Source organism: Equus asinus, chromosome 3 (assembly GCF_041296235.1).
Source record: "Equus asinus isolate D_3611 breed Donkey chromosome 3, EquAss-T2T_v2, whole genome shotgun sequence".
NCBI classification, from domain to species: domain Eukaryota; kingdom Metazoa; phylum Chordata; class Mammalia; order Perissodactyla; family Equidae; genus Equus; species Equus asinus.
The window spans coordinates 75268565-75296465 of NC_091792.1; the positions used below are offsets into that span (position 1 = coordinate 75268565).

The 27901-nt window shown below is 37.1% G+C and overlaps 1 protein-coding gene across 1 annotated transcript; it reads right to left on the reverse strand.

The window, feature by feature from the left end:
• Positions 1-16937: 16937 nt before the first annotated feature.
• On the reverse strand, positions 16938-17966 carry LOC123289185 (olfactory receptor-like protein OLF4). The gene has a single exon (XM_070506536.1). The coding sequence runs from the start codon at positions 17964-17966 to the stop codon at positions 16938-16940; it is 1029 nt and encodes a 342-aa protein (XP_070362637.1).
• Between the last annotated feature and the right edge of the window lie 9935 nt (positions 17967-27901).

The window sequence follows — 27901 nt, forward strand, 5'->3', positions numbered from 1 at the left end:
GCAGCATAGCATTTTCAATGGTCTCTCTGACTCCAATTTACTTCCTCTCTTTCCATATTTAAAGGAGCTTTGTCATTGTCATTATATTACATCAACCTGGATAATCCAGGCTAACCTTAAGATCAGTGATTAGCAATCTTACGTCATCTGTAGCTCAATGCCTCTTTCCTCTGTAAACTGCCATATTCAAGTTTTCTTGGTATTAGGATGTGGACACTTTTTTGAAGGCTCTTATTCTGCCTACTACAGTCTTTTTCAGAGGTATACTAGTTGATGACACTTAAGTGCCCTTAAATGAAAGAATCAAACACAAAAGTTACCGCAGTCTCTGCAATGAGTGGAACACTTTTCTTTTAAATTTATATGCAAAACCAATTTTTAGTGGACAAGACCTAAAACTATCTATACATGTCTCTAACACAGGACCATACCTTGCTATTCAAGGTGTGATCCACAGACCAGAATCTGCATCATGAATACCACCCGGGAGCTTTTTATAAATGCAGAGTCCTTGGAGCCACTTGCTGAATCAGGATTTATATTTCAACTAAAATCCTTAATGATTTGTATGCATAATGAGGTTGGAAAATTCTGATGTAGAATAAGTTTTGTCACTTCCTTGCTCTTAACATTTGGGGCTAGATAAATCTTTCTGCTGGGTTTGCACCTGTGCATTGTAGCTATTTGGCAGGATCCCTTTAGTCATTATCAAATATCCCCATGGGCAAAATCATCTCTGTCTCAGAGTTTGCAAACGTGAAGCGCTCTAGCAGAATTCCCACCAAAGCTCCATCCTGTACTCAGTTTATAACTTTGAGCAGAACATTAAATCCCTCTGAGTCTTATTCCTGAGAATGGAGTACATAATAGTACTACAGCCTAGAACAAATATTTCTGAAAATTAAATCAGACAAGCTCTAAAATGTTCTAAGTGAAACCGGCAAACAGCCATTGATGATTAAGTATCTAGGTACTAAAGTTTTCTCCTTTTTGCAATTACTGATTATAGCTTTTAGCGGTTTAACTCACCCATTGTTAACTGTGCTGCTTAGGTAATATGCTATCTGACTCCCACTGGGCTCCTATAGATAACATCTCCCTGGAGTCTGGGTCACCATGGTATTGGGGGTGTCAGCTGTTTTTCAGGAATTAGAACTCTTTGTCCACTTCAGGCCAGTTGAGACCACCAACTCATCCACCAGGCCCTCACAGATGTTTGATAGGCGACTGTTTGATGTCAAGAGGCTAAAAACTACACCCTCATATCATGCTAATGCTGCCATTTTGTGAACATGGGTCCTGTGAAGAGGCATGGAGTCTGACTATGCTTGCACAGATCATCAATTAACTCACCTCCAACCACCTCTTTCCTCATTTCAGACCACCTTGCCCCCATCCCATAAATATCTCTGAGTCCCTATTTTTAGGGATGTAAATTTGAGGCTCATGCTCTTGTTTCCTTACGTGGCTGCCTTGTGAGCAAATCCTCTCTTTGCTGCAATCTCGTCGTCTCAGTGATTGAGTTTCTGGGAAGTGGGCAAAAACGAACCTGATTCAGTAACATAAGCTACATTATGGTGCATAAAAAGATCTAAATATATATTTTATAATTAACAAATATTTTATAATGAGGCTTTTAACCTGAGATATAACAGTGAAATTTCTGATAGTTTTTGCAAAAGGGTCAGGAAGTCAGGAAGAATAGTACCCAAAGTTTATATTAAAGGAAAATTTGACCCTTTTATAAGAGAGGAATGTTAATTTTCTAAGGATATTATGGGTTGTGTTTCCATCACCAGTAAATGCATTGATGATCCAAGGGCCTCATCAAGACAGATTCCTCACTCTTAGACTTTGGAGAAAACTTTACTTCAGGGTTGGGAAAGTGTGCTAAGAGGTTTAAATTGTTGGAAGGATAGTGAGTTAATAGGGAAGGTGCAATAAATACTGAGTTCACCTGGCTTATAGCCTCCTCTCCTAGTTACAGAGAATCAGTAGAAAAAATATACTTTCTGTCCAAACCACTGTCATGCAGGAAAATTATGTACTTAGAAGTGGTAGTAACAAGAGTAAATGTGTCTAATGAGCAGATATAGGAAGCTGTAAATATTTCCTCTGCCACAGCCTTCAGTGTGTGCAACCTTAGGCTAGAAGGGACATAATTGTTTCTTTTGAGCTCAGTCTGGCTCAGGGACTGGTTCTTCACTCTTTCCTGCTGTCTTGTCTGGGATCAGAACTTCAGTCTCCATTATCAACAATCCGGGAAGGAATTTTGACTTCCACATGGAGACCTCCCACTCAGAGTTCCCATCTAGGTGAGTCTGAGAAACTAACAGACACTGAATGTGGGGATCAAGAAAATGGGAGCAAAAACTTTTACCTGAAGTCAACTGAGAGAAAACCCAGGTTAGTCCAGATATCAGAGGCCTCCACAGATGTTTGCTGGCTAATCAATCAACTAGAGTATTTATCAAAGATGTTAACACAAAAGTGAACATATCACTGTGCAATGGAAGTGCCCATGTTGACAATTAGGTGATATTAATGAAGACCCAACTTGAAGAGAAAATAGGAAGTGTAAAGTGCTTCCAGGTGTCACTGCAAATGATCCATAACCAATATATACATCAAAATTGGGGTGAGTTTATAGTGAGCTAGGTCTGAGGACTATAACCAGGGGCCTTCCCTCCCCAGGGAAGGAAAGGCAACAAAGAAGTGGGGTGTACAGGGTGGTTATAGACCATCTTGAAGCAAAGACCCTACATCACATAAGACAGGAATATCTCTTTTACCACTGTCATGAGATGCTTAAATCAATGATGATTTTCCCCTTGAGATATGTGGCAATATCTTAATGAGTGCTGCTAATCACCTAAAATGCACAAGACAATGCACAACTCAAATAATTATCCAGTCCCAAATGCCAATGGTGGAGGTGAGGACATCTATTCAAGAGCAGTACTTCTTTAACTTCACATGAGTCACCAGGGATTCTAGTTCAAATGTAGATTCTGATTCAACAGGTCTCCTGTGGTCCCAGAGACTCTGAATTTCTAACAAGCATCTAGGTGATGTTGATGCTGCAGATCCTAATCTGTGCAGCAGTATTTGAGTAAAATTCCCATGGTCTTCTATGAGAGTAAGCCCTAAGTAGGTTTAGGACTTTCCCATGAAAAAGTATTTCTGCAAGTAATTTTTAAAGAAAGATGTATTCATGCACTCTTCAGTTTGTGATAAAATCTCTATTTGCTTCTTTATACAAGAAAATTTGAGTTACAGCAATTCTGAAAATTACTTTGCAGGACAAGTATAAGGGTCTCCAAAAGATGCCCACATTTAAATCTCAAGAACCTTTGAGGTCATACATGACAGTTAAGTGAGATTTATTCTAGGAATGCAGTGACAGTTATACATCTGTAAATCAATCAATGTGATACACCACATTAGCAAAATAGAGAAAACAATTGCATGATCATCTCAATAGATGCAGAGAATATATTTGATAAGATTAAATATCCATTTATGCTAAAAATTCTTTTGAAAATAGCTATAGAAGGAGAGTACTTCAACATAATACAGGTCATATATGACAAATCCATGGCTAAAATTGTAATTAAAAATAAAAAAATTGAAAGCTATCCTTCTAAGAACAGGAACAAGACAAGGATGCCCACTCTTGCCATTCTTACTCCACATAGTATTTGAAGTTCCAGACAGAGCAATTAAGCAAGAAAAAAATAAAAATGATCCAAATTGGAGAAGAAGTAGATCTATCACTATTTGCAGATGACATGATTATATATATAGAAAACCCTAAAGAATCCACAAAAAACTGTCAGAAATAATTAATGAATAAAGTTTCAGGGTGCAAAATCAACATAGAAAAGTCAGTTGTGTTTCTGCACACTAACAAAAACTAGCAGGAAGACAAATCAAGAATACAGTCCCATTACATAGGAAATAGAGCAGTCGATCAGTTCATGTAAGTGTACATTCACCCATGAGGTCAGTGATCTCAGGGTCAAGAATAGAGGCTAAGGGTGACTCCCAGGTGTTGAATTTGGAGTGTGCTGGTTGGACTTGACATCATATAACTGGAACAGAAGATGAAGAGCAGAGTCAGGAAAATTTGGGGATCTGCCTTCTGTACACTGCAAGGCACCACGGCAACTGCACCCCCTACCTGGGCAAAGGCTGTCTCACTGCCAGAATGTGTGCATCTGGGGAAGTGTATCTATTACTCACAGTTCCCAAGAGGAGGGTCTTGCCAGGCCTCTCAGGGCTGCACAGAGAAGTGCCAATGCCACAAAGGAGAGGGGGTGATGAGGAAATAGGAAGAAAATACCATTTACAGTTACAATTAAAAAATAAAATATCTGGGAATAAATTTAATCAATGATGTGAAAGCCCGTACACTAAAAACTGTAAGGCATTGTTGAATGAAATTGAAGAAGACATAAAGAAATGGAAATATATTCTAAGCTCATGGTTTGCAAGAACTAACATAGTTAAAATGTCCATATTACATAACACAATCTTCAGGTTCAATGAAACCCCAAAGAAGAATCCCAACAAAATTTTTCATGGAAATAAAACGAAGAATCTTCAAATTTATATGGAACAAGAAAAGACCCTGAAAGCCCAAAGCAATCCTAAGAAAAAAGAACACAGCTGGAGGTATCACACTCCCTGATTTCAAAACATACTACAAAGCTATAGTTATCAAAACAGCATGGAACTGGCACAAAAACAGACACAGATTGATGGAAGAGAATTGAGAGGCCAGAAATTAACCCACCCATCTGTGGACAGCTAATTTTCAACAAAGGAGCCAAGAATATGCAATGGAGAAAGGAAAGTCTTTCCAAGAACTTTTGATCTTTGAATACATTATTTTATAGCAAAGAGAGTTTAAGGTAGCAAGTTGGATAAGGTTTCTAATAAACTGACCTTAAAAATATTAGCATTGCTTTGCAGGTGGAACTAACTTAGTCACACGGTTCTTTAAATACAGAAGAGAGAGACAGAAGAATTAAAGTGAGAGAGAGAGACTTGAAATTGTTAAGCTGCTGGTTTTAAAGTTAAGGGAAGAGCCATGAGCCGAGGCATGCAGGTGGCCACTAGACCTGGAACAGAAGAGAAGTCTGATTCTCACCTGGAGCCTCCAGAAGGAACCAGGATGTGCAGACCTCGTTGTTTTACCCCAATAAGACTCCTTTCAGGCTTCTGAAATCCAGGATTGTAAGACGAAATTTTGTTGTTGTTGTTAAATTGACTAGTGTGGTAATTTTTTATAGCAGCAAAATAAATCTAATACGTTCATTTATCTGATGAAATTTTGTTTAAGGAACCTGAATTTAAGCCTCTCAATTTATTTAGCCGCCTTCGGGTAAATCATTTGGTGTTGGTTTTCCTCCTCAAGTAGAAGTAGAAATCTAAAGTCAATTTGGAGATATTGATCCTCATTATCTGATTCAGAGAATTTCATATTTTAGAAATGAAAATGTGGTTCTGACTTTGAGGTTTGTGAGACACTAAGATAGAAAAAGTAATTCATTTTTAAATTTGGGGTCACCTAGTCTACTTTAAATCCTGGATCTAAATTTCTACATTTCTTTAATGTCATGTTAATTTAAATGTTCATCCTTTCATTCCTATATCCTCCAATTTTCTTTCAAGTTGCCAGTAAGCATTAAAGAAGGGATAATAAATGCACTTGGGTATGTACATACGTGTGCATGTGGTTATTTGAAAGACAATATGTACAAGCACACGCCTACATGAAGACACATCTTCCTCTTGAACATTTTCTTGGGACTCAACAAAGTATTTCCACAAATTTCATTTACTTCTTTAAACATTTACCTAAAGTTATATTTATTATCTCATATTACATTGAGAAAAGAGGAAATTGAAGCTAGGGAGTTTAAAACTTTAGGAATTATGTAACAACATTGAAAGCTTACTGTGCATACTCTTGAATATATGCAAAAAGAGTCAGGCACTAAGTGCTGTCCTCTTTTGTATAGGTAGTTCAAATCTGAAAATTACACATTTTATTTAATTTTATCTTTTTCCAGCTCTATTGAGATATAATTGACATGTAACATTGAGTAGGGGTACAATGTTATAATTTGATATAGACACATTATGCAATATGATTGCCACAATAAGGTGAGCTAACACCTCCATCACCTCAGGGGCTCAGTCTTTTCTCTATGGTTTACAACATTTAGGATATATTCTCTTCGCAACTTTTAGGTGTGTAGTACACCTTGGCTCACTATAGCCTCGATGCTGTAAATTAGATCCTTAAAATGTATTCATTTTATAACTGGAAGTTTGAGCATGAGTATTCTACTTATTTGCATTTGTTTAATTTTTTAGATTCCACATATATGTGATATCATACAGTATTTTCTTTTGCTGTCTGACATTTCACATAGAATAATATCCTCAATGTGCCTCCATGTTGTTGCAAATGGCAGGATTGTCTTCTTGTGGCTGAATAATTTTCCATTATATATATTTATACACAAACGCACACATATAAATGTATATATATATATATCACATATATCACATTTTCCTTATTCATTCATCCAATGATGGACACTTAGGTATTTTCTATGTTGTAGATATTTTGAATAATGCTGCAATAAACATGGGGGAGCAGACATCTCTTTGGGATTGCAATTTAGTTTCCTTTGGATATGTACCCAGAAGTGGGATTGCAGCATCACATGGTAGTTCTATTCTTATTTTTTATTTTTTTGAGAAATCTCATACTGTTTCACATAGTGGCTGTATCAATTTACCTTCTAACAAACAGTGCACAAAAAGTTTACTTTTCTCCACATCCTTGCCAACAGTATTTATCTCCAGGATTTTGGATAATAGACATTCTAACAGGTGTGAAGTAATAGCTCATTGTGGTTTTGATTTGTATTTCCATGATGATTACTGACATTGAGCATCTTTTCATGTAACTTCTGCATTTATGTGTCTTTTTGGAAAAATGTCCATTCAGTTCCTATGTGCATTTTCTAATTGGATTATTTGTGTTTTTCTATTAATTTGTATGTTTCTTATATGTTTTGGTTATTAACCCCTTATCAGATCCAAAGTTTGAAAATATTTTCCCACAGTCCATATGCTACCTTTTCATTTTGTTGATTGTTACTTTTGCTGTGTGAAAGAATTTTAGTTTGATGTTGTTCCACTTGTTTATATTAACTTCTGTTGCTTGTGTTTTTGGTGTCGTATCCAAAAAACTATAGCTCGAACCAATGTCAAAGAGATTTTTTCCCTATATTTTGGTCTAAATTTGTTATGGCTTCAGATCTTATGTTAGATTTTTAAATCTATTTGGAGCTAGTATTTGTGAGAGGTGTCAGATAGGAGTCCAATTTTATTCTTTTGCATGTGACTATCCAGTTTTCCCAGCACCATTTATTGAAGAGACAGTCCTTTCCTCATTGATTATTCTGGCTCTTTTATAAATGTAGTGGCCCATATACACATGGGTTTATTTCTGAACTCACAATTGGGTTCTATTTGTCTATGTTGCTCTTTTTATGTCAGTACTATACTGTTTTTCTTTTTACTAATAATTTTTATAGAGTTTATGATAGTTTACAATCTTGTAAAATTTTAGCTGTAGATTATTGTTTGTCAGTCACGTTGTATGTGCACCCCTTCACCCTTTGTGCCCACCCCTCCTTTCCTCTGGTAGCGACTAATCAGTTCTCTTTGTCTAAATGTTTAAATTCCATATATGAGTGGAGTCATACAGAGATTGTCTTTCTCTATCTGGCTTATTTCGCTTAACATAATTCACTCAAGGTCCATCCTTGTTATGAATGGGTCAATTTTATTCTTTTTTAGGGCTGAGTAGTATTCCATTGTATATATATACCATATCTTCTTTATCCAATCATCAGTTGATGGGAACTTAGGTTGCTTCCACGTCTTAGCTATTGTAAATAATGCTGCAATGAACATTGGGGTGCATGAGACTTTTGGAATTGCTGACTTCAAGTTCTTTGGATATATACCCAGTAGTGGGATGGTTGGGTCATACGGTATTTCTATTTTTAATTTTTTGAGAAATCTCCATACTGTTTTCCATAGTGGCTGAACCAGTTTGCACTCCCACAAGCAGTGTATGAGGGATAATTTTTCTAATGGGTGTAAGGTGATATCTTAGTGTAGTTTTGATTTGCATTTCCCTGATGATCAGTGATGGTGAACATCTTTTCATGTGCCTATTGGCCATCCATATATCTTCTTTGGAGAAATGTCTGTTCATGTCTCCTGCCCAATTTTTGATCAGGTTGTTTGATTTTTTTGTTGTTGAGTTGTGTAAGTTCTTTCTATATTATGGAGATTAACCCTTTGTTGGATATATTACAGGCAAATATTTTTCCCAGTTAGTGGGTTGTTTTTTGTTTCAATCCTGTTTTCCCTTGCCTTGAAGAAGCTCTTTAGTTTGATGAGGTCCCATTTGTTTGTTCTTTCTATTGTTTCCCTTGTCTGAGAAGACATGGTGTCCGAAAATATCCTTTTAATACTGATGTCAAACAGTGTACTGACTACATTTTCCTCTAGAAGCCTTATGGTTTAAGGTCTTACCTTTAGGTCTTTGATCTATTTAGAGTTTATTTTTGTGAATGGTGAAAAAGAATGGTCAATTTTCATTCTTTTACATCTGGCTTTCCAGTTTTCCCAGCACCATTTGTTGAAAAGACTTTCTTTTCTGCATTGTAGGCCCTTAGATCCTTTGTCAAAGATTAGCTGTCCATAGATGTGTGGTTTTATTTCTGGGCTTTCAATTCTGTTCCATTGATCTGTGCACTTATTTTTGTACCAGTACCATGCTGTTTTGATTACTGTAGCTTTGTAGCATGTTTTGAAGTCAGGGATTGTGATGCCTCCAGCTTTGTTCTTTTTTCTCAGGATTCCTTTAGTAATTCTGTGTCTTTTGTTGCCCCATATGAATTTTAGGATTCATTGTTCTATTTCTGTAAAAAATGTCATTGGGATTCTGATTGGGATTGCATTGAATCTATAGATTGCTTTAGGTAGTATGGACATTTTATTCTTCCAACCCGTGTACATGGAATGTCTTTCCATCTCTTTATGTCATCCTCCACTTCTTTTAGGAAAGCCTGGTAGTTTTTGTTGTATAGGTCCTTCACTTCCTTAGTTAAATTCACCCTGAGGTATTTTATTCTTTTTGTTGCAATTGTGAATGGTATTGTGCTCTGGAGTTCTTTTTCTGTTAGTCCATTATTAGTGTATAAAAATGCTACTGATTTATGTGAGTTGATTTTATATCCTGCAACTTTGCTGTAGTTGTTGATTATTTCTAAAAGTTTTCTAATGGATTCTTTGGGGTTTTCTGTATGTAAGATCATGTCATCTGCAAACAGCGAGAGTTTCACTTCTTCCCTCCCTACTTGGATTCCTTTTATTCCTTTCTCTTGCCTAATTGTTCCGACCAAAACCTCCAGCACTATGTTGAATAAGAGTGGTGATAGAGGGCATCCTTGTCTTATTCCTGTTTTCAGGGGGCTGGTGCTCTGTTTTTGCCCATTGAGTATGATGTTGGCTGTGGGTTTGTCATATATGACCATTATTATGTGGAGGTAATTTCCTTCTATCCCCATTTTGTTCACAATTTTTATCATAAATTGCTGTTGGATTTTGTCAAATGCTTTCTCTGCATCTATTGAGATGATCATGTGTTTTTTATTTCTGAATTTGTTGATGTGGTGTACCATGTTGATTGATTTGCGGATGTTGAACCATCCCTGAGTCCCTAATATGAATCCCACTTGATCATGATGTACGATCCTTTTGATGTATTGCTGAATTCAAGTTGCCAAAATTTTGTTGAGAATTTTTGCATCTGTATTCATCAGCGATATTGGCCTGTAGGTCTCCTTTTTCGTGCTGACCTTATCAGGCTTTGGTATCAACGTGATGTTGGCTTCGTAGAATGTGTTAGGACGTGTTCCATCCTCCCTAATTTTTTGGAATAACTTGAAAAGAATAGATATTAAATCCTCTTTGAAAGTTTAGCAGAATTCAGCAGGAAAGCCGTCTGAACCTGGGGTTTTATTCTTTGGGATGCTTTTGATTGCTGTTTCAATCTCCTTCTTTGTGATTGGTCTGTTCAGACTGTCTGCTTCTTCTTGACTTAGCTTTGGGAGATTGTAAAAGTGTAAGAATTTATCCATTTCCTCTAGGTTATCCATTTTGTTGGCATATAGTTTTTCATAGTATTCTCTTAAAATCCGTTGTATTTCTGCAGAATCTGCTGTTATTTCTCCTCTTTCATTTCTGATTTTGTTTACTTGAGCTTTCTCTTTCTTTTCTTTTTGAGTCTGGCTAGGGACTTGTCAATTTTATTTATCTTCTCAAAGAACCACCTCTTTGTTTCATTGGTCCTTTCTACTGCCTTTTTTGTTTCAGTAGCATTTATTTCCGCTCTGATTTTTATTATTTCTCTCCTTCTGCTGACTTTGGGCTTGCTTTGTTCTCTCTCTAATTCAGTTAGGTATAATTTGAGGCTACTTATTTGGGATTTTTCTTGTTTGTTAACGTGTGCTTATATTGTGTTGAATTTCTCTCTTAATACAGCCTTTGCTGTATCCCATATGAGTTGGTATGGCATTTTATCATTTTCGTTTGTCTCCAGATGTTTTTTGATTTCTTCTTTAATTTCTTCAATGATCCATTGCTTGTTCAATAGCATATTGTTTGGTCTCCACATCTTTGTCCCTTTCTCAGCTTTTTTCTTATAATCAATTTCTAGCTTCATAGCATTATGATCAGAGAAGATGCTTGTTATTATTTTGATTTTTTAAAAATTTATAGAGGTTTTCCTTGTTTCCCAACATATGGTCTGTCCTTGGGAATGTTCCGTGTGCACTTGAGAAGAATGTGTATTCTGCTGTTTTTGGATGGAGTGTTCTATATATGTCTATTAATTCCAGCTGTTTTAGCTTTTCATTTAATTCTGTTTCCTTGTTGATTTTCTGTCTGGATGATCTGTCCAATGATGTGAGGTCCCCTATTATTATTGTGTTATTTTTTAATATCTTCTTTTAGGTTTGTTAATAATTGCCTTATGAACTTTGGTGCTCCTGTGTTGGGTGCATAGATATTTATAAGCACTATTTCTTCTTGATGTAGTGTCCCTTTGATCATTATATACTGACCTTCTATGTCTCTCTTTACCTGCCTTATCTTGAAATCTACTTGTCTGATGTAAGTATTGCAACACCTGCTTTCTATTTTTTGCCATTAGCTTGGATTATCATCTTCCACCCTTTCACTCTGAGCCTGTATTTGTCACTGGAGCTGAAGTGTGAATCCTGTAGGCCACAAATTGTTGGCTCTTGGTCTTTAATCCATCTTGCCACTCTGTGTCTTTTTATTGGAGAGTTCAATCCATTTACCTTGAGGGTGATTATTGACTCATGAGGCTTAATGCTGTCATTCTGTCACTCGTCTTCTGGTTTTCCTGCATTGCCTTTGTTTCTTGTCCTGTGTGTTTTGGACTACCCATTGACATCTGGAGTTTCTTATTTCCTTACTTATTTTTTGTGTCTCTGTTCTGTTTTTAAGTTTAGTGGCTATGCTGAAGTTTGTATTCAGAATCTCATGCATAACATAGTCCATTTTCTGGTGGCCTCTTATTTCCTTAGCCTAAACTGATTCAGTCCCTTTCCTCCTTCCTTCTTAAGTTATTATTGTCATCTGTTATTCCAACTTGTGTTGTGTTTGTGGTTAAAGTGACAAGGTTGTGTTTGTTTTTGCTGTTTCCCTTCCCTTTATCCTATTGCTATAGTTGTATATTTGCTATCCTATTTTGATGCTGTCTATTTGTCTCCTTACTAGGTGTTTTGTGACCCCTTTCTCCCATTTTTTCTTTTTTCAGGTATGAGGGCCTTCTTGAGGATTTCTTGTAAGGGGTTCTTGTGGCTACGAAGTCCCTTAGCTTTTGTTTGTCTGAGAAAGATTTAATTTCTCCCTCATATCTGAAGGATATTTTTGCTGGATGGAGTATTCTTGACTGAAGATTGTTATCTTTTAAGGTTTAGAATATGTCATTCCAATCTCTCCTAGCTTGTATGTTTTCTGTGGAGAAATCTGCTGAAAGTCTGATAGGGGTTCCTTTGTAGGTTATTTTCTGCTGCCTTGCTGCCCTGAGTATTCTTTCTTTGTCATTCACTTTTGCCAGTTTTACTACTATATGCCTTCCAGTAGGTCTTCTTACATTGACATATCTAGGAGACCCGAAAGCTTCCTCCACAAATATTTCTCTCTCATTCTCTAGATTTTGGATGTTTTCTGCTATTATTCCTTTGAGCACACTTTCTGCTCCATTCTCCTTTTTATAGCCCTCGGGGATTCCAATTATTCTTATATTGCATTTCCTCATTGACTTGGCTATTCCTCTGAGATAGTCTTCATACTTTTTTATTCTTAAGTCTCTCTTTTATTCTGTCTGGAGCCATTCAACCTGTCTATCTTCAATTATGGTGATTTGCTCATCTATGGCATCCACACAGAGATTCAGGGGTTCTGCATTTTGTTTTATTTCTTCCATTGTATTTTTCATCTCTAATATTTCTGATTGATTCTTCTCTATAGTTTCAATCTCTTTTGTGAAGTAGATCCAGAACTCGTTGATTTGTTTCTCATTGTTTTCCTTTACCTTATTGAGATTTTTGATGATAGCTATTCTGAATTCATTGTTTAGTTTACTTATTTCTGAGTCCTCAGGGCATAATTCTGGATGCTTGCTTTCCCTGTGGTCTTGAGATTTGATGAATTGATGGATGCTGGAATAAGCATGGGTCTTCCCCATGGTGATATTATTCAGTTGCAGTTACAGCCTGTCGCCACGAGATGGGGGTCGAGAGCTGTGTATTGTGAGCCCTCTGCCTTCAGCTGAGATGGTGGTGCACAGCGCAGGTTGGGCAAGGAGGGGCACTTTCTCTTGAACACAGACCAGGTTTCCGGATCAGCTCTTGCTATCTGGTCTCCTGGGGTTTTGGCTTGATGAGGTCATTCCATGTGAAAGTTTTCACCCCATTAGAGGGCTTCCCTCTAGGCTGCATGGTGTGGGACTCCTGAGTGATCCTGTGTACTCCCGGTCCCTCCCCTGCTCCTTCACTCATGGAGCCTCCGGTGGCAGCTATCCCAGTCTTTAATGGAGGTAGCAAAGTTCTCTCTCACCTCATTCCATCTCCTCCAAGGGGGTCTCCAGAATCTCCGGCCTCTGTCGTTTGGCTTCTGTGGATCTCTGAGGATTCCTGTGCTATTAGAATTTTTTTGTTGGAATATGGTTACTCCTTTTTGTTGTATGTTGGAGGGGAGAGAGTCCCAGGTGAGCTTACTCTGCCATGATGCTGATGTCAATCAGTACTATACTGTTATAATTAGCTTGATAAGAAAATCCAAAATTGAGAAAGGTGATGCCTACAGCTTTGTTATTTCTCAGGATTATCTAGGATATTCAGGATCTTTTGTGATTCCATACAAATTTTAGAATCATTTGTATATTTATGTGAAAAATGGCTTTGGGATTTTGATATGGATTGCATCCAATCTATAGATGACTTTCAGTATTCAGGCATTTTAATATTAAATCTAATCCATGAACATGGGACAGTTTTTATTTCTTTCCATCACTTGTGTATGCTTCAATGCCTTTCATCAATATCTTATAGTTGTATGTGTGTAGATCTTTCACTTCCTTGGTTATATTAATGTTTAAGTATTTTATTGCTTTTGATACTACTGTAAATGAATTTTTCATTATCTTTTTCAGAAATATTGTTCATTGTTGGTGTATAGAAATTCAACTGATTTTTGGACTTAGGCTTTCTATCCTGAAACTTAAGTGAATTTATTTATTACTTCTGAAGGTTTTTTGTGGAGTCTTTAGGCATCTATACACAAGATGCTATCATCTTCAACCAGAAACAACTTTACTTCTTCATTTCCATTTTGCACCATTTTCTTTCTTTTTTTAAAATCTAACTTGTCTAACTAGGACTTCTAATAGTATGTTGAATAGGAGAGGCAGGACTTGCATACTTGTCTTGTTCCTGATCTTAGAAGCTTTAAACCTTTCGCTGTTAAGTTAGATGTGACTTGTCATATATGTTCTTCGTTATTTTGAGGTATCATCCTTCTATACCAAATTTGTTGAGAGTTTCTATCATGTAGGGATATTGAGTTTCCCAAAAGCATTTTCTTCATCTATTGACATTATCATATATATATATATATATATATATATATATAAAGGTAAATATATATGTATTTACCTCTAATTCTATCAATGTGATGTATCACATTTACCTGTTTGCTTACAGGGAAAAACTTTGCATTCTATAAATAAATTCCTCTGATCATAATGTATGATCCTTTCATTGTGTTGTTCACTTCAGTTTGTGAGATTTTCTTGCTAATTTTTGCATACATTAATCAGGACTATTGACATGTAGCTAGTTTTCCTTTCTTGTAGTGTCCTTGTCTGGGTTTTGAATCAGGGTAAAGCTGGCCTCATGAAATAAATTTTGGAATGATCCCCTCTGTTAAATTATCTGGCAGAGTTTGAGAAGATTTGCGTTAATTCTTTTTAAAAGTTTTGGTAAGCTTCACCAGTGAAATCATCTGGTCTTTAGATTTTCATTGTTTGGTAGTTGTGGGTTACTCATTCAAACTCCTTACTCTTCATTTGCTTGTTGAGTTTTTAAAAAATATTTCTTTTATGGTTCAATCTTAGTAAGTTGCATTTTTTCATGAATTTTATCCATTTTTCTAGGTTATCCAATTTATTTTGTATAATTGTAGTAGTTTCTTTGATTCTTTGTTTTTCTATTGTAGCCATTGTAATGTCTTTTCTTTCATTTCCAATTTTATGTATTTGAATGATCTCTTTTTTTTCTTGGTTAGTCTAGCTAAAGCTTTGCCAACTTTATCTTTTCAAAAAGCCAGCTCTTTTTTTGTTGATATTTTCTATTGTTTTTCTATTTTATTTATTTCTGCTCTGATATTTATCTCCTTATTTCTGCAAAATTTGGACATTGCTATATTTTTCAAATTCTTTGAAGAGCAATGTTAGGTTGTTTATAGATCTCTATTTCTCTTGGGTCTGTCATTAGAACTTTTTTATTTTGGAGTGTGGTTTCATATTCCTTGAATATTCATGATGCTTGTTTCCTTGATCTTCTGCCTGCATGTTTGAGGAAAAAGACATCTCCAGTTTTGGCAGATTAGCTTTGGCAGGCAAAGCCCTTCAACAGTCAGCCTGTCAAAGATTCTGTGTGGGCTCTCTGGTGCTGTGTGCACCAGAAGGGTGCTTCTGGAGAGCTCTAGTAGGCAGTCTTGGTAACTTAGTCAGGAAGTGACAGGCCTGGTGCTTGGATTCCTCGGGTCCAGTTTGGCACCTGATATCACTAGGGGTAGAGTCTGGAGCCTGGAGTCACTGGGACATTTCTTGCTCTTGAATCTGCAGTGAAGGGCATGGGACCTTAGTCTGTGTGGTCAGGCCTGGATTCTGAGTCCAAAGTAGCCAACGAAGTGCCAGGGAACCTGGGAATGGACTTGACAATCCAGTCCGTGGGGATGGCCTGGACCTGGGGGGCAGAATCTTCAGTTCATGGGAGCTGGCTAGAGGCTGGAGACACATATGTCAGCCTGGTGTCAGGTGGAGCCAGAAAGTTGGGCATCAGAGTCCAGCCTGGTGTTTGAGTGGGCTAGGAGCCTGGATTGGTGGAGCCAGCCTGGGGCCTGAGATCATGAGTCCTGGCTTGGTGCTGGAGCAGACCAGGAACTGAATATATAGGACTTGGTCTGGAGCCTAGACTCAGAGGGGTTAGCCTGGCAATGGGGTTGGTCTGGCACTGGGCTCAGAGGTGAAATCAGGTGCTCACTTCACCGTACTGTCCTCACTTAGAGAGTGTCTCTCTCCACAACGGCCCACACAGGCTTGGGGTAGGCATGACGGGGTAACATAAAAATGTCCTTTTCACTCTCTTAAATGTGTCTTTTTTATTAATTTGATCCACCACGTTGCTTTAGTCACTCATCTGGAATCCTTGCCTGCTGCAAAGGTATTTTGGTGGATAGATAGCTGTTTAATTTGATGTGTCTGGGAGCAGACAGGTACTAGAAAATGTTATACTGCCATCTTGTTGGTGTCACCCTGGAAAGTCTCTCTACTCCCTCTATTGTCTGAACTTTTTAAATATGTGCAGTTTATTTTAAGTCATTATACTCTCATAAAATAGTTAAAAGGAAAATTTCTACTGACACGTGACTCAGGGTAGGGTCTAGGGCACAGGTAGCTGAGTCACTCTGAAGAAGCATGTTTGATACATCAAACTGGGAAGAAAGAAGAGTGTTACATATGGCTATCATGCAGTGGAATTAATTTGATAGTTATTTTTTCTGTAAACTAGATTAACATAGATATAAGAATGAATGAAATAACCTTAACTTGGTTTAAAAAGAACACTACAGCAGTGCAGAGATTCATGGATGAGCCTTAGAAACACAGCATGGGGAATCACACCTAGTTACAGATTTATGAGGCACCATAGAGCTTAGAACTCCCCACCATACCATTCAATGTGATAATATATACATAAGATTAAACCATTTTATTTTGTGTTGAGTAGTTATACAGCAACAGCTAACACATGCAATAATCAAGTTATTCCATGAAATAAATAGAAATTTCCAATTGTTTTCATATCAAAGGTTGGGAATAAATTAGGAAAATAGGAAAAAAAGGAGGAAAAAACCTGTTAAATATCAGAGAGAGAGAAAAGCCTAATAAAGTATCTAAATTGTACAAAGAAGTTGAAAAAGTGATAATTCCAGGAAATAAATAAAAAAGGCAGGTTCTAATTCTGCACTGTGATTAAAGAAGCACAATTCTGACGCTGAGGCTTTGAGTCCTGCAATCCTGGGCATTTCTTCTGCCCAAGTATAACTGGCCCTTTTGTACTTGCCATCCCGAAGAATCTTTTCAGAGCCCCCTTTATTTCTTTATTCCTCAGACTGTAGATGAAGGGATTCAGCATGGGCGTGACAAGGGTGTACACCACTGAGGCTATTGCACTTGAGTGTGAGCTCTGGCTAGCAGAAGAGCTGAGGTACACTCCTAGGCTTGCACGAAAAAATAAGGAGACAACTGAGAGGTGAGATGCACAGGTGGAAAATGCTTTATACTTCCCTTGAGCTGATGAGATTCCACATATACAGCAAACTATCTTAAAGTAAGAATAAATTATACCAGCGAGGGGACAACCACACAGCATCATATCTATAAAATACATAACCATATTATTAAGAAAGGCATCAGAACATGCAAGTTGGATCATCTGATTGAGTTCACAGAAAAAGTGGGGGATTTCCATGTGTGTACAGAATGAGAGTTGCAACACCATTGAAGTTTGTAAGAAAGAATGCAAGACACTTGTGATCCAAGACACTAGAAGCAAGATTCCACAGAGCTGATGGTTCATGCTGACCATGTAGTACAGGGGGTGACAGATGGCCACAAATCGATCATAGGCCATCACGGCCAGGAGATAGATGTCCAGCCCCAAGAAGATTACAAAAACTTTCAGCTGGGTGATGCAACCTGCATAGGTTATGACTTTGCTCTGCATCTGGATGTTCACCAACATCTTTGGGATGATGGTGGAGGTGAAACAGATGTCTACAAATGACAGGTTGGAAAGAAAGAAGTACATGGGTGTGTGGAGGTGGGAGTCAGAGCTGACAATCAAGATGATGAGCAGGTTTCCAAGCACAGTGATCAGATACATGGAGAGAAAAGGCCCAAATGTGAAGGACTGCAATTCTGATTCCTGTGAAAATCCCAGAAGAAGAAATCCTGAAATGCCTGTTCCATTGCCTGGTTCCATGTGGCTGGACTGACTACCAGGAAAGAGGAAAATGACATTACTAATTTCACACAAATGGCATTACTCCCATAGTTGGAATGCTACGATTTCTATATTTTGCATTCAAAAAATCAATGTCAGTATTTTATGCATGGATTTGTTCTCTTTAAGTGATTCCCTGTTAATCTCTGATTAGGCATTTTTGACCCATTCTCAGTATTTTCCCCCAAGAGGTCATGCATTATACTGTTTTGCTGAGTATACCTTTCATGCATTTGAGAAATATCTATTAAGTTTTGAACATGTTCCAAGCACTTTACAGGCAATGAGTATAGAGTGCTGAAAGACAGAAGCCACCACAATCCAATGATGGTGAAAGAATAAAAACAAATAAAAATAGCATATAATACACCAGATGATGGCAAGTACTATGAAGAAAAGAAAAGCCAGTATAAAGTAGAGAACAGGTAGGAGTTTTATTTTTTAATTGGTGTTCAGTAAACACCAGTAAATAAGGTGACTTTTGAAGAGAGAACTCAAGGAAGAGAAGGCAGGAGCCAAGAGCATACCTGGGGAAGTGTGTGCCTGGCAGAGGGAACAACTACTGCAAAGGCCCTGAGGATTATACCACTTCATTTATTCATCCAAAAAAGGAAGCAAGTGTGAGAAGGGGAATAATAAAGACAATGTGATAGAGATGGTATGTAATAATGACCATGGGGATCAAGGATATGAATATTTGCTCAAATTGAATAATTGTCTCAAAAAAAAACAAGAAATCTCTTTCACATTCCTCAACCTGTGAAATCTTCAAGTTTTAAAGATGTTTCACGTTGATTGGAGATGGAATTTCTAAACAGGTAGCAAAATAGGATTCTCTAATTTTGCTGGCAAAAGTGTGAAGTGTTACATGTTGAGAAAACAAACTGAAGCCAGCTATAAGTATCAAAATATAGATTTTTTTAACTCATGATTTCTCACTCTTGGCACTACTTACATTCTGGGCTAGGTCATTCTTTGTTGTGGGGTCTGTCCCGTGCATTGTAGGATGCTGAGGATGCGTCCTCAGCTTCTACTGACAGCCCCTCATGTGACGCCAAATATGTCTTTGCCTGTTCCTCAGTGTCCTCTGGATGTTCTTGTCTTTGGGCGAACAATATTGCCTCTGGTGGAGAAGTAAAATTTTAATATAACAATCTCAAAATACTTTTGTATAATTGTTATAATAGTAATGTATTGAGAGAGAATATGTAAGTGTGAATAGCACAGCCATAACATTTTGCAGACATTTAAATAATTAATTGGCTTTGCACTAATTATTGGATATAGGCCCATGAGCTATTACTGAGTAAGAAGGAAGAGTGGACACAGAAAACAAGATTTCACTAAGACATAAAGAGGATTTATTATGGGCACAAGATGCTACTCATGATTTTGTTAAAAGAGTATGAATATGTATGTGTGCATAGCATAGAAAGATAATTATAAAATAAACTAAGAACTTATGGAATAAATATTGTCAAGAGGAATAAAATTAGGTTAAGTATAGTGGTTTAAAAACAGCTGTATGAGGCAAAATTGAATAAGAATCTAAAACTAACATATATAGACATAAAATAATAATAATTTACTAATATCAACATGGGTTAGTAATTCCAGATTAAATTTCCAAAGACTTGGAAGTAAAAGAATAAAATAGAATGGCTTTTAAACTTTGCGAAGAACAGTATCTAAGTTATAATTTCTTCTTATATAAAGATATGTGGATTAAAATATCATTATGGAAGTTGAAGTTAACCTTTAATCAAGTGTAGAAACGAATGTCTTTCAGTTGATGGTCAAAGATAATGCGACTCTTAGAAATAGATCTAACCAAAATGGGCTGCAGGGAACAAGAGGGAATGAAAAGAATGTAAAAACTAGTTGGTAATATATATAAAGGGTGACATTAGCATTAAGTGTACAGAAGAAAATTTACTTTGACTTTTGTTTATATCAAATATTCACAGGTGAAGAATATAAAAGTGAGAGCTAAATACTTCTGGGAAGAAAAATAAAACCCAAAAAAGCAATAGAAAAAACACAATATGACTGAGTGATAAATTTGACCCCATATTATTAATAAATATGATTCCCCACATATTCATCTATACATAAAATAATTCAATGATGAAGAACAAAATTAGTGAAAAAAACTCTAGTTCCTTGTTTAGAAGAATGCAATCAAAAACAAGGATAAAATCACTCTGTTCTCATTTCACAAATGTATAAAGTACTTGTACAATTTACAATAGAGAAAACAGTTGAATAACTAACCCACAAGTATCTTCAGCCCACACATTTGAAATAATTGCAGGGTAAAGTTATTTAGCATGCCCCTTTTTATTTATCAAGTCAAAGTGGTTTTTTTTTTTAATGTGAATGCCCAGAGGGAAAGAAGATACTATGAAATGTTTTATGAACTCTTGTTGCAAGGAAATATTTGCAAGTAACACATTAGTCTGGGTCTTTCTCATCAATATGAAGACACAGTTGAATATGCCCCATTAAAAAAAAAAAAAGGAGATGCTCTCACTTCACTGGACATCCTTCCTTGCATGATACCATATTTTCCTACTCCCTTTGACTGCAAAACCTCTTGGATATGTTCTACTCTACTGGAGGCACTTTATGCCTTTCCTTCCCTTCTCTAATTGTGGTGTATCACTTAATTGTGAACAATCACCCATGCATTGCTGAGTTCAATACTCATTTCTATTTTTAGCGTGATAAATAAATTGATTAATTCGTTAATCAAGTGAGCAAACAACTGTAGCAGTGTTTTGGCTCTGGCTTAGGCTGGTGGCTCTCAATTGACCTCAGGTGTGTGTACTTGCTTTGATTCTCTCTTGCCTTTTCAACAGTCCCCACTGGGCTCTCAGACTCGCCTGGTTAGGAGCTCAGAGGAGAAGCTTGCCGAGTGGAAGTCCAAATTCCTCGTGGATGTTTGATGATGGAGATTGAAGCTCTGTCTCGACACAAGGCAGAGGGAAGGAGTCAGGCATTAGTCTCCCAGCCAAACTTAAGATTCCAAAAACAACAACCATGTCCCATCCAGCCCAAGCTTGCATAAAGGACAAGCAGAGGAGGTATTTACAACTCCCTGTGTCTGTTCATTAGGCACATTTCACTCTTGTTCCTCAAAGCTCGAAGCACTGATTTCCCTGTGGTATATTAGTCTGGACAGAAAGAAATGTTTTCCTGCAGATTCTATGCTGCTAATAGATCAGGTTAGAATCAAGTGAATGCAGTTTTTCTTAGTCCCCCCTCACGATCTCTGCCAGATTTCAGAGGACTAACTTCCCAGCACCTTATCCAAACACTGATTTAAAATTTTCTACAAATTTGGGAGTGAGGATTCTGTCTAGATTAGATGCCTTAAATCTTCAACATATTGACTTGTGGTGGAAAAGCAGCCTTTGATATCTGTGGAAAATAGCTATTCTCTTCATAAAGAGGGAGAACTTTAGTTTCCTTGACATAAACCTTGGGCACAGCACACTTATGTTTCAACACACTTGCCAAAAACAATTAGGAATTTCATACTTTTATCACAAGTTAAGAGCTGCCACATAGTCCATTATTATGAAATATTTGTTAGTTATAAGACATATATTTGTACTTTTTGCACTATAATCTCAGTTAGAATAGGAAAGTAAACAGAGTTTTCCTTGAAGCCTCCAGAAGGAATCTACTCTGACAAACATCTTGATTTTAGCCCAGTGAGACCTATTTCAGACTTCTGACCTTCAGAATTGTAAGAGGATAAATGTGTTTGTTTTAAATCACTAGTGTGGTAATTTTACATTAACATTAGGAATTAAATACAAACATTTACCAAATAAAATTTTTTTCAAGAAACTGAGATTAAGCTTCTTGATGCATTCATTTAGTTTCCCCTGTGCAAAGGTGTTTTGCATAATCTCACTTAAAGTAGAAGAAATTTAAAATCTATTTGGATATATTCAGCCTCTTTACCTGGTGCAGACTTTCCCTTTTCTTAAAAGAAAGTGTAATTCAGTCTTCGATGACTTTCAGACATTAAGATATGAAAAGCAATTCATCGTTTAAATTTACGTGTAGCATTTTCATTAAATCTTTGTGTCTAAATTTCTACGTCCTTTTAATTTCGTGTTAACGCAAACATTCATTCTTTTCATTTCTATCTTCTCCAACTTTCTCTCATTTACTTTCAACATAAAATATGACTAGAAATGAACCTGTGTTTGTGTGCATATATTCATTTGAAATATAAATGTGTACAAATGTATACACGTGTGTACACACACAATTTTATCTTTGAACACATTTTAAGACTCAACGAAATATGTACATATATTTCATTTATATCTTGCAACATACATCTAAAGTTATGTTTACTGTCCCAGATTATCTTCAGAAACAAGGAAGGTGAGGCTCAGAGACATTATATTTTTAACAATTGCATAAAATACCATTAAAGCACATTGTGTACTTCTATGAATGATACAGAAATGGAAACATACAACATCTATTGTAATTTTTGTATGGCTTCTTTAATCAGAGTGTGCTTTTTAAATATATGCAGCATATAGTATGTGATTATCTTCAATAAATTAGTTATAAGTAAACAATCTAGGGTGCATGGATCAAAGAGGAATCTAGAGCACTGGTAGCCAATTCACAGTGAGCAGTGGTAGGAGATATCTCTTCTACCTGGGAAAAAGAAGAGTGTCCTAGATGAATATAGACATAATAATAGTAAATTAAAGCAATTCACACTTGATACACATTTTTTTTTCGTAAAACAGAAGATAAAAACTGATACAGAAATAGAGTAAACTGATCGTATATTGGTTCAAGTGAGAAGAGCACCATGGCCACACATCAAGGAAGAGCCTTAGAAACATACTGGAGAGACTCACAGTTGACTATAGACACATGCGGGGACCAGCAGGGCTCAGGGGCCTACCATATAATCCCTTCATTTGCTTTTAGGATGGCATTTCATGCAACAATGGCTAGCTGAAGCAATAATCAAAGCTAACAGAAGTGAGGACAATTATAATAATAATCAGCTGCTGCTTATCTTTGGCATTTGTTCTTATATTTGAAGACAGCATTCATGGTCTGTTATTTCAGACAATTATTTTAAAAAGTGTTTCATTGGGGTTCTCTCGAGGTAACCAGGAGAGGTTGAAACTACTTGCATAGTTGTATAGAAAAACTGGTGATCCTGATTCACAAAATTGGACAAGAATTAAATGTCTCTCTTGAGTCATTCTTTGACAATAAAGGAAAATAGATTCTTGAGCATAATGGAGCTATATAGTGGGTGATAATGATAATGATCATTCACCACCCCTTTAATGATTATGAAAAAATTTAGAAGCAGAAGATTTTTTGTTTAGAGCAATGCAAGGAGTCATCTTATCTGTGGGATGGGAAGTTTTCTAGCAGAAACAGGAAGCTAATTGAATAAAAATGTTTTAAAAAACCAATCAACTCTTCAGTCATATGTCTAAACTCCTTTGCACATGGACACCAATCCTCTATGCTCTAATGAGTAGATGTACAGCATGAAAAAGAAATAGTTTTGCATAGTAATACTTTATATGACTTTAAATTTTGCTCCATCATATATAAGGTCATCTCTAACTCTAAGGTCACATAGGTCAATCTATTTATTAAAATTTGTCTTTCAATGAAGCCTCCTCCTGGAGACATATGTTTGATGATCAGTTTTCCATAGGGACTATGGTTGGCGTTGTGGACACTGTATAAGAGAGCTGAATAGGAGAGCAAATTCCTAATAAGGAGAATAAAAACCCAATGATCAGGGGCCGGCCTGGTGGCTCAGCAGTTAAGTGTGAAGGCTCCACTTTGGCAGCCCGGGTTCACCGGTTCGGATCCCAGGTGTGGACGTGGCACCGCTTTGGCAAGCCATGCTGTGGTAGGCGTCCCACATACAATGTAGAGGAAGATGGGCATGGATGTTAGCTCAGGGCCAGTCTTCCTCAGCAAAAAGAGGAGGGTTGCCAGCAGATGTTAGCTCAGGTCTAATCTTCCTCAAAAAAGTAAACAACCCCGATGATCAGCTATTAAATACATTATATGCTAATGTCTACATTTTCAGAAGAGCAGTTAAGGTAGTAATATACAAAGGATTAATGTACGCATAAGTGAAAAACTTTGGTCTTAGATTTCCTTCTACTTTAAAATTTTATACATGACCTTAGTTGCCAAATGTAGTTTTTTCCATAGCAGGAATACAACTCATGACTGTCGTTTTAATAAAACAAACAAACAAAATTATTTGGTATGATATATGTCATTTGAGAAAAAAATGTCGTTAAAAATCCACATTGTGCTTGGCAGGCAGGTGGGGCTTCCTCACTGGGACCAGAGCTAGAGCTGCTTGTAGGCACCGCAGGGTCACAATGAGCTCCCTCTACCCACCAGGCTCAAGGCTGCTGGGACTCTCTCCACAGCCACCCAGGACCCGATGACTCTTCCAGGGCTCAGCAGTCCTACGAATGCTCTCTCTGGCCTGAAGAGCAGCTGCCCCACTGGGTAGATCTGTTAATGGTCCCTGGTGCCAAATTGTCCCATTTGCAACAACATGGATAAATCTGGAGGGTGTGATGTTAAACAAAATAAGCCAGACAGAGAAATACAAATGCTGCATGATTTCATTCATATGTGGAAGATGACAAATACATGGATAAAGAGAACAGATTAGTGGTTACCAAAGGGGAAGATGGTTGTGGGCTGGGCAAAAGTGACAAAGGGGCACATATGCATGGTGATGGATAGAAATTAGACTACTTGGGGCGAGCACAATGAAGTTATTCAGGAAGTGATAATACAATAATGTACACCTGAAATTACACAATGTTACAAACCATTATAATCGCAATAAAATTACTTCAAGAAAAAGAAAAAAAATCCATGTTGTATTACTGGGTAAATGGATATTTCCATAAATTTATAACTTAAGGTTAGAAATAAAGTTTTCGAAGTAGGAAAACAACAGGGGGAAAAACAGTAGATATCAGAGAGACCAGAAATCTTAATAAAGTTAGTTACTTAATTTGAATAGAGAAGTTGAAAAAAACTTAAGGGAACACTTAAAAGGAGTAAGTTCTACTCTCAATGTCTGATCAAAGAATGACAATTTCTGACTTGGAGGCTTTGACCTCTGCAATCATGGGCACTTCCTCAGTTGTAGGACAATTGGCCCTTTTAGAAAAGTTTTCTGAACAAAGCGTGCTTTCAGAACAAAAGGTTCGCCATCCAGCAGCACAGCTGCAAAATACAGCACTCTGTCATTTATAAAAGGTGTCAAAACAAGCAAGTTGGTCCATCTGCTTGAGTTCACAGAGAAGTGGGGGATTTCCGAGTCTGTGCATAAGGACAGTCTCAACAGCATTCTTGTGAAACACGGAATTCAAGATCTCATGACCCAGGTAACCAGAACGAACCGCAGTCCATGCAGCCAAATGTTCATAATGACTGTGTGTTGCGGTGGATGGCAGGTGGCCATGAAGCAGTTGTGGTCAAGAGAAGGATGTCTGAAACTGCAAAAGGAATGAAAAAATACATCTGTGCAATGCAGGCTTCATAGCTTATAATTTTTCACTGGGTCTGGATGTTCACCAACCACTTTTGGATAGTTATAGAGATGAAATAGATGTCTGCAAAGGAGAGGTTGGAGAGGAAGAAGTACATGGGTGTGTGGAGGTGGTAGTCTAGGTTGCCAGCCAGGAAAACATGCAGATTTCCAAACACAGTGATCAGGTACCTGGAGAGGAAAATCTATAAAATGAGTGACTGAAATTCTGGTTCCTCAAAATTCAAGAAGAAATTCTGAAATTTGTGTATTATTTCTTGGTTCCATGTGTTAGAGATGACTACCAGGAAAGAAAAAATACCATGACTAATTTTCACACCAATGGGCATTACTAACATAGTTCAAATGTTAGAATTTACATTTTGTATGCAATAAATTAGTATCTTTAATTTTTGCATGGAATTTTTCATTTTTATGGAACCTCCCATGCCATCTTTGATTAGTAATTCCTATCCTACCCTCAGCCTTTCCCCCAAGTGGTCATATATTCTATGCTTTTAATGAGAAATTCTGTCATGCCTTTGGGGAATATGAATTTAGGACTGATCATATCCTATGCAAAGAGTATAGAGTGCTGAGTAACAAAAGTCTCTACAATCTATGATGGAGAAAGAACACAAGAAAATACAAAAATTGCATATCATCAGATATTGACAGGTGCTATGAAAAAGAGCAAGCACAGAAAGGGTGGATTTTGGTATTATTTTTAACTGGATGTTCAGGCACAGCTGGCAAACAGGTAACATTTGAACAGAGACCGCAATAGGAGAGGTTGAGTGAGGTGAGGTTGTCTGGCAAAGTATGCCCTGAGGGTGAATTGGCCACTGCAAAGATCCTGAGAAAGGCATTTGTTTCAGAAAATCAAAGCTCAAGAGGAAGTCATATGTAAGGAGAATGTGCTGAACAGAGAGTGATGAGAGATAGTGTCAGAGGATGTTGAGGACTGAGATGGCCTCCCCACTACAGCTGAAACTCAAGACACAAGGAGACTTTCACTCACATGTTGTTCCTCCCACTTGATTAATATTGTTTTCAAGGAATCTTGTGCCTAGAAATAGATCTCCACTTTATTTTCATCTGTTGATTAATATTCTGGCATTTGTATTTTGGGAGTTACATTTTGGAGTATATCAACTCAGGTATCCCCACTCTAAAAATGTTCATAATTCACAACACACTCATGCGCACAGTGTACTATGACTTCCGGGGGCCATTTTACGATCAGGCTCTTCACACCTCCAGCCACAATAATTAGGAAAGAAATGATACAAGATAAGCTGTGAACATCAGATTATCTTTCCCCTAAATAAGTAGAAATGGGATTCAAATTCCAGTTGATAATCCTGCCATGGACATGTACACAAGGGGCTCCATTTTAGTATGACCATTTTGTGTACTACAGTTAAAGATATATATATATATAGGTACAGGGATAACAATTAGATCAGGGGCCATCAGAGGTGGATGCCATGATGAAGCAAGTGGAACAATAAGGTTACAGCCCCTTGACGATGGGGAACTTCAGCACCCACTGAAGAAATTATATATATACAATTTCTATTAAAAACCTACAGAGTGAGGAAAGTAATGGACATGAGGGGAACAAAAGATCTAGTAAGCTCATGTGACCCCTGAGAGGTTGGGATGCAGAGGAAGCTTCCTTGCTTCTGACAGCATTTCAACCCCAGTTATATTCCCATGAAGACAAGAATAAATAATGAAGCAGCAAAAACTAATTCACCCCAAAGAGAAAAGAGTAGTAATTTTTATGATGTCAAGACAACTCACACATTGATCATCCCATTAGAAAAATGAGCAAAGGAAGTAAACCCACAATTTACATCAGCAAAGATACAACGTACAATAGGGGGGAATTTTAAAGATGAAATAGTAGAAGTCTTTTCTAACTGACACTAAATGCAAAACTTTTGGAATCAGAAAACCAACTTTTGAAACTTGGATCTACCACTATTTGAACTTGGAGAGCCAAAGAAATCTTTCTAAATGCTAATATCCTCACTCAAACACAGGGAAAAGCCCTATCCATTCTCTTAAGGTGGTTGGTGGAGATAATAATATACACAAAAGTCTTGGCATAGTTCCTTCACCTTAGTAAACAGATATCACTAGTGATGAGATTTGGCTGATTTTTTTTTATTCTGCTTCTATAACTTCTTTAATGCTTCCTCACCTCTCTGTTCCCAATTCTACAAACTTATTTTAGTTCCTTGTCATCTCTGCTATGTATCACAGGATGACACCCCTCTAATTGATATTCACATTGACCTAGAAAGATATTTCTACA

Bases quoted from the DNA above. Each gene is read 5' to 3' on its own strand.
- LOC123289185 (XM_070506536.1), bottom strand. From the start codon at position 17,966: ATGGAACCAGGCAATGGAACAGGCATTTCAGGATTTCTTCTTCTGGGA.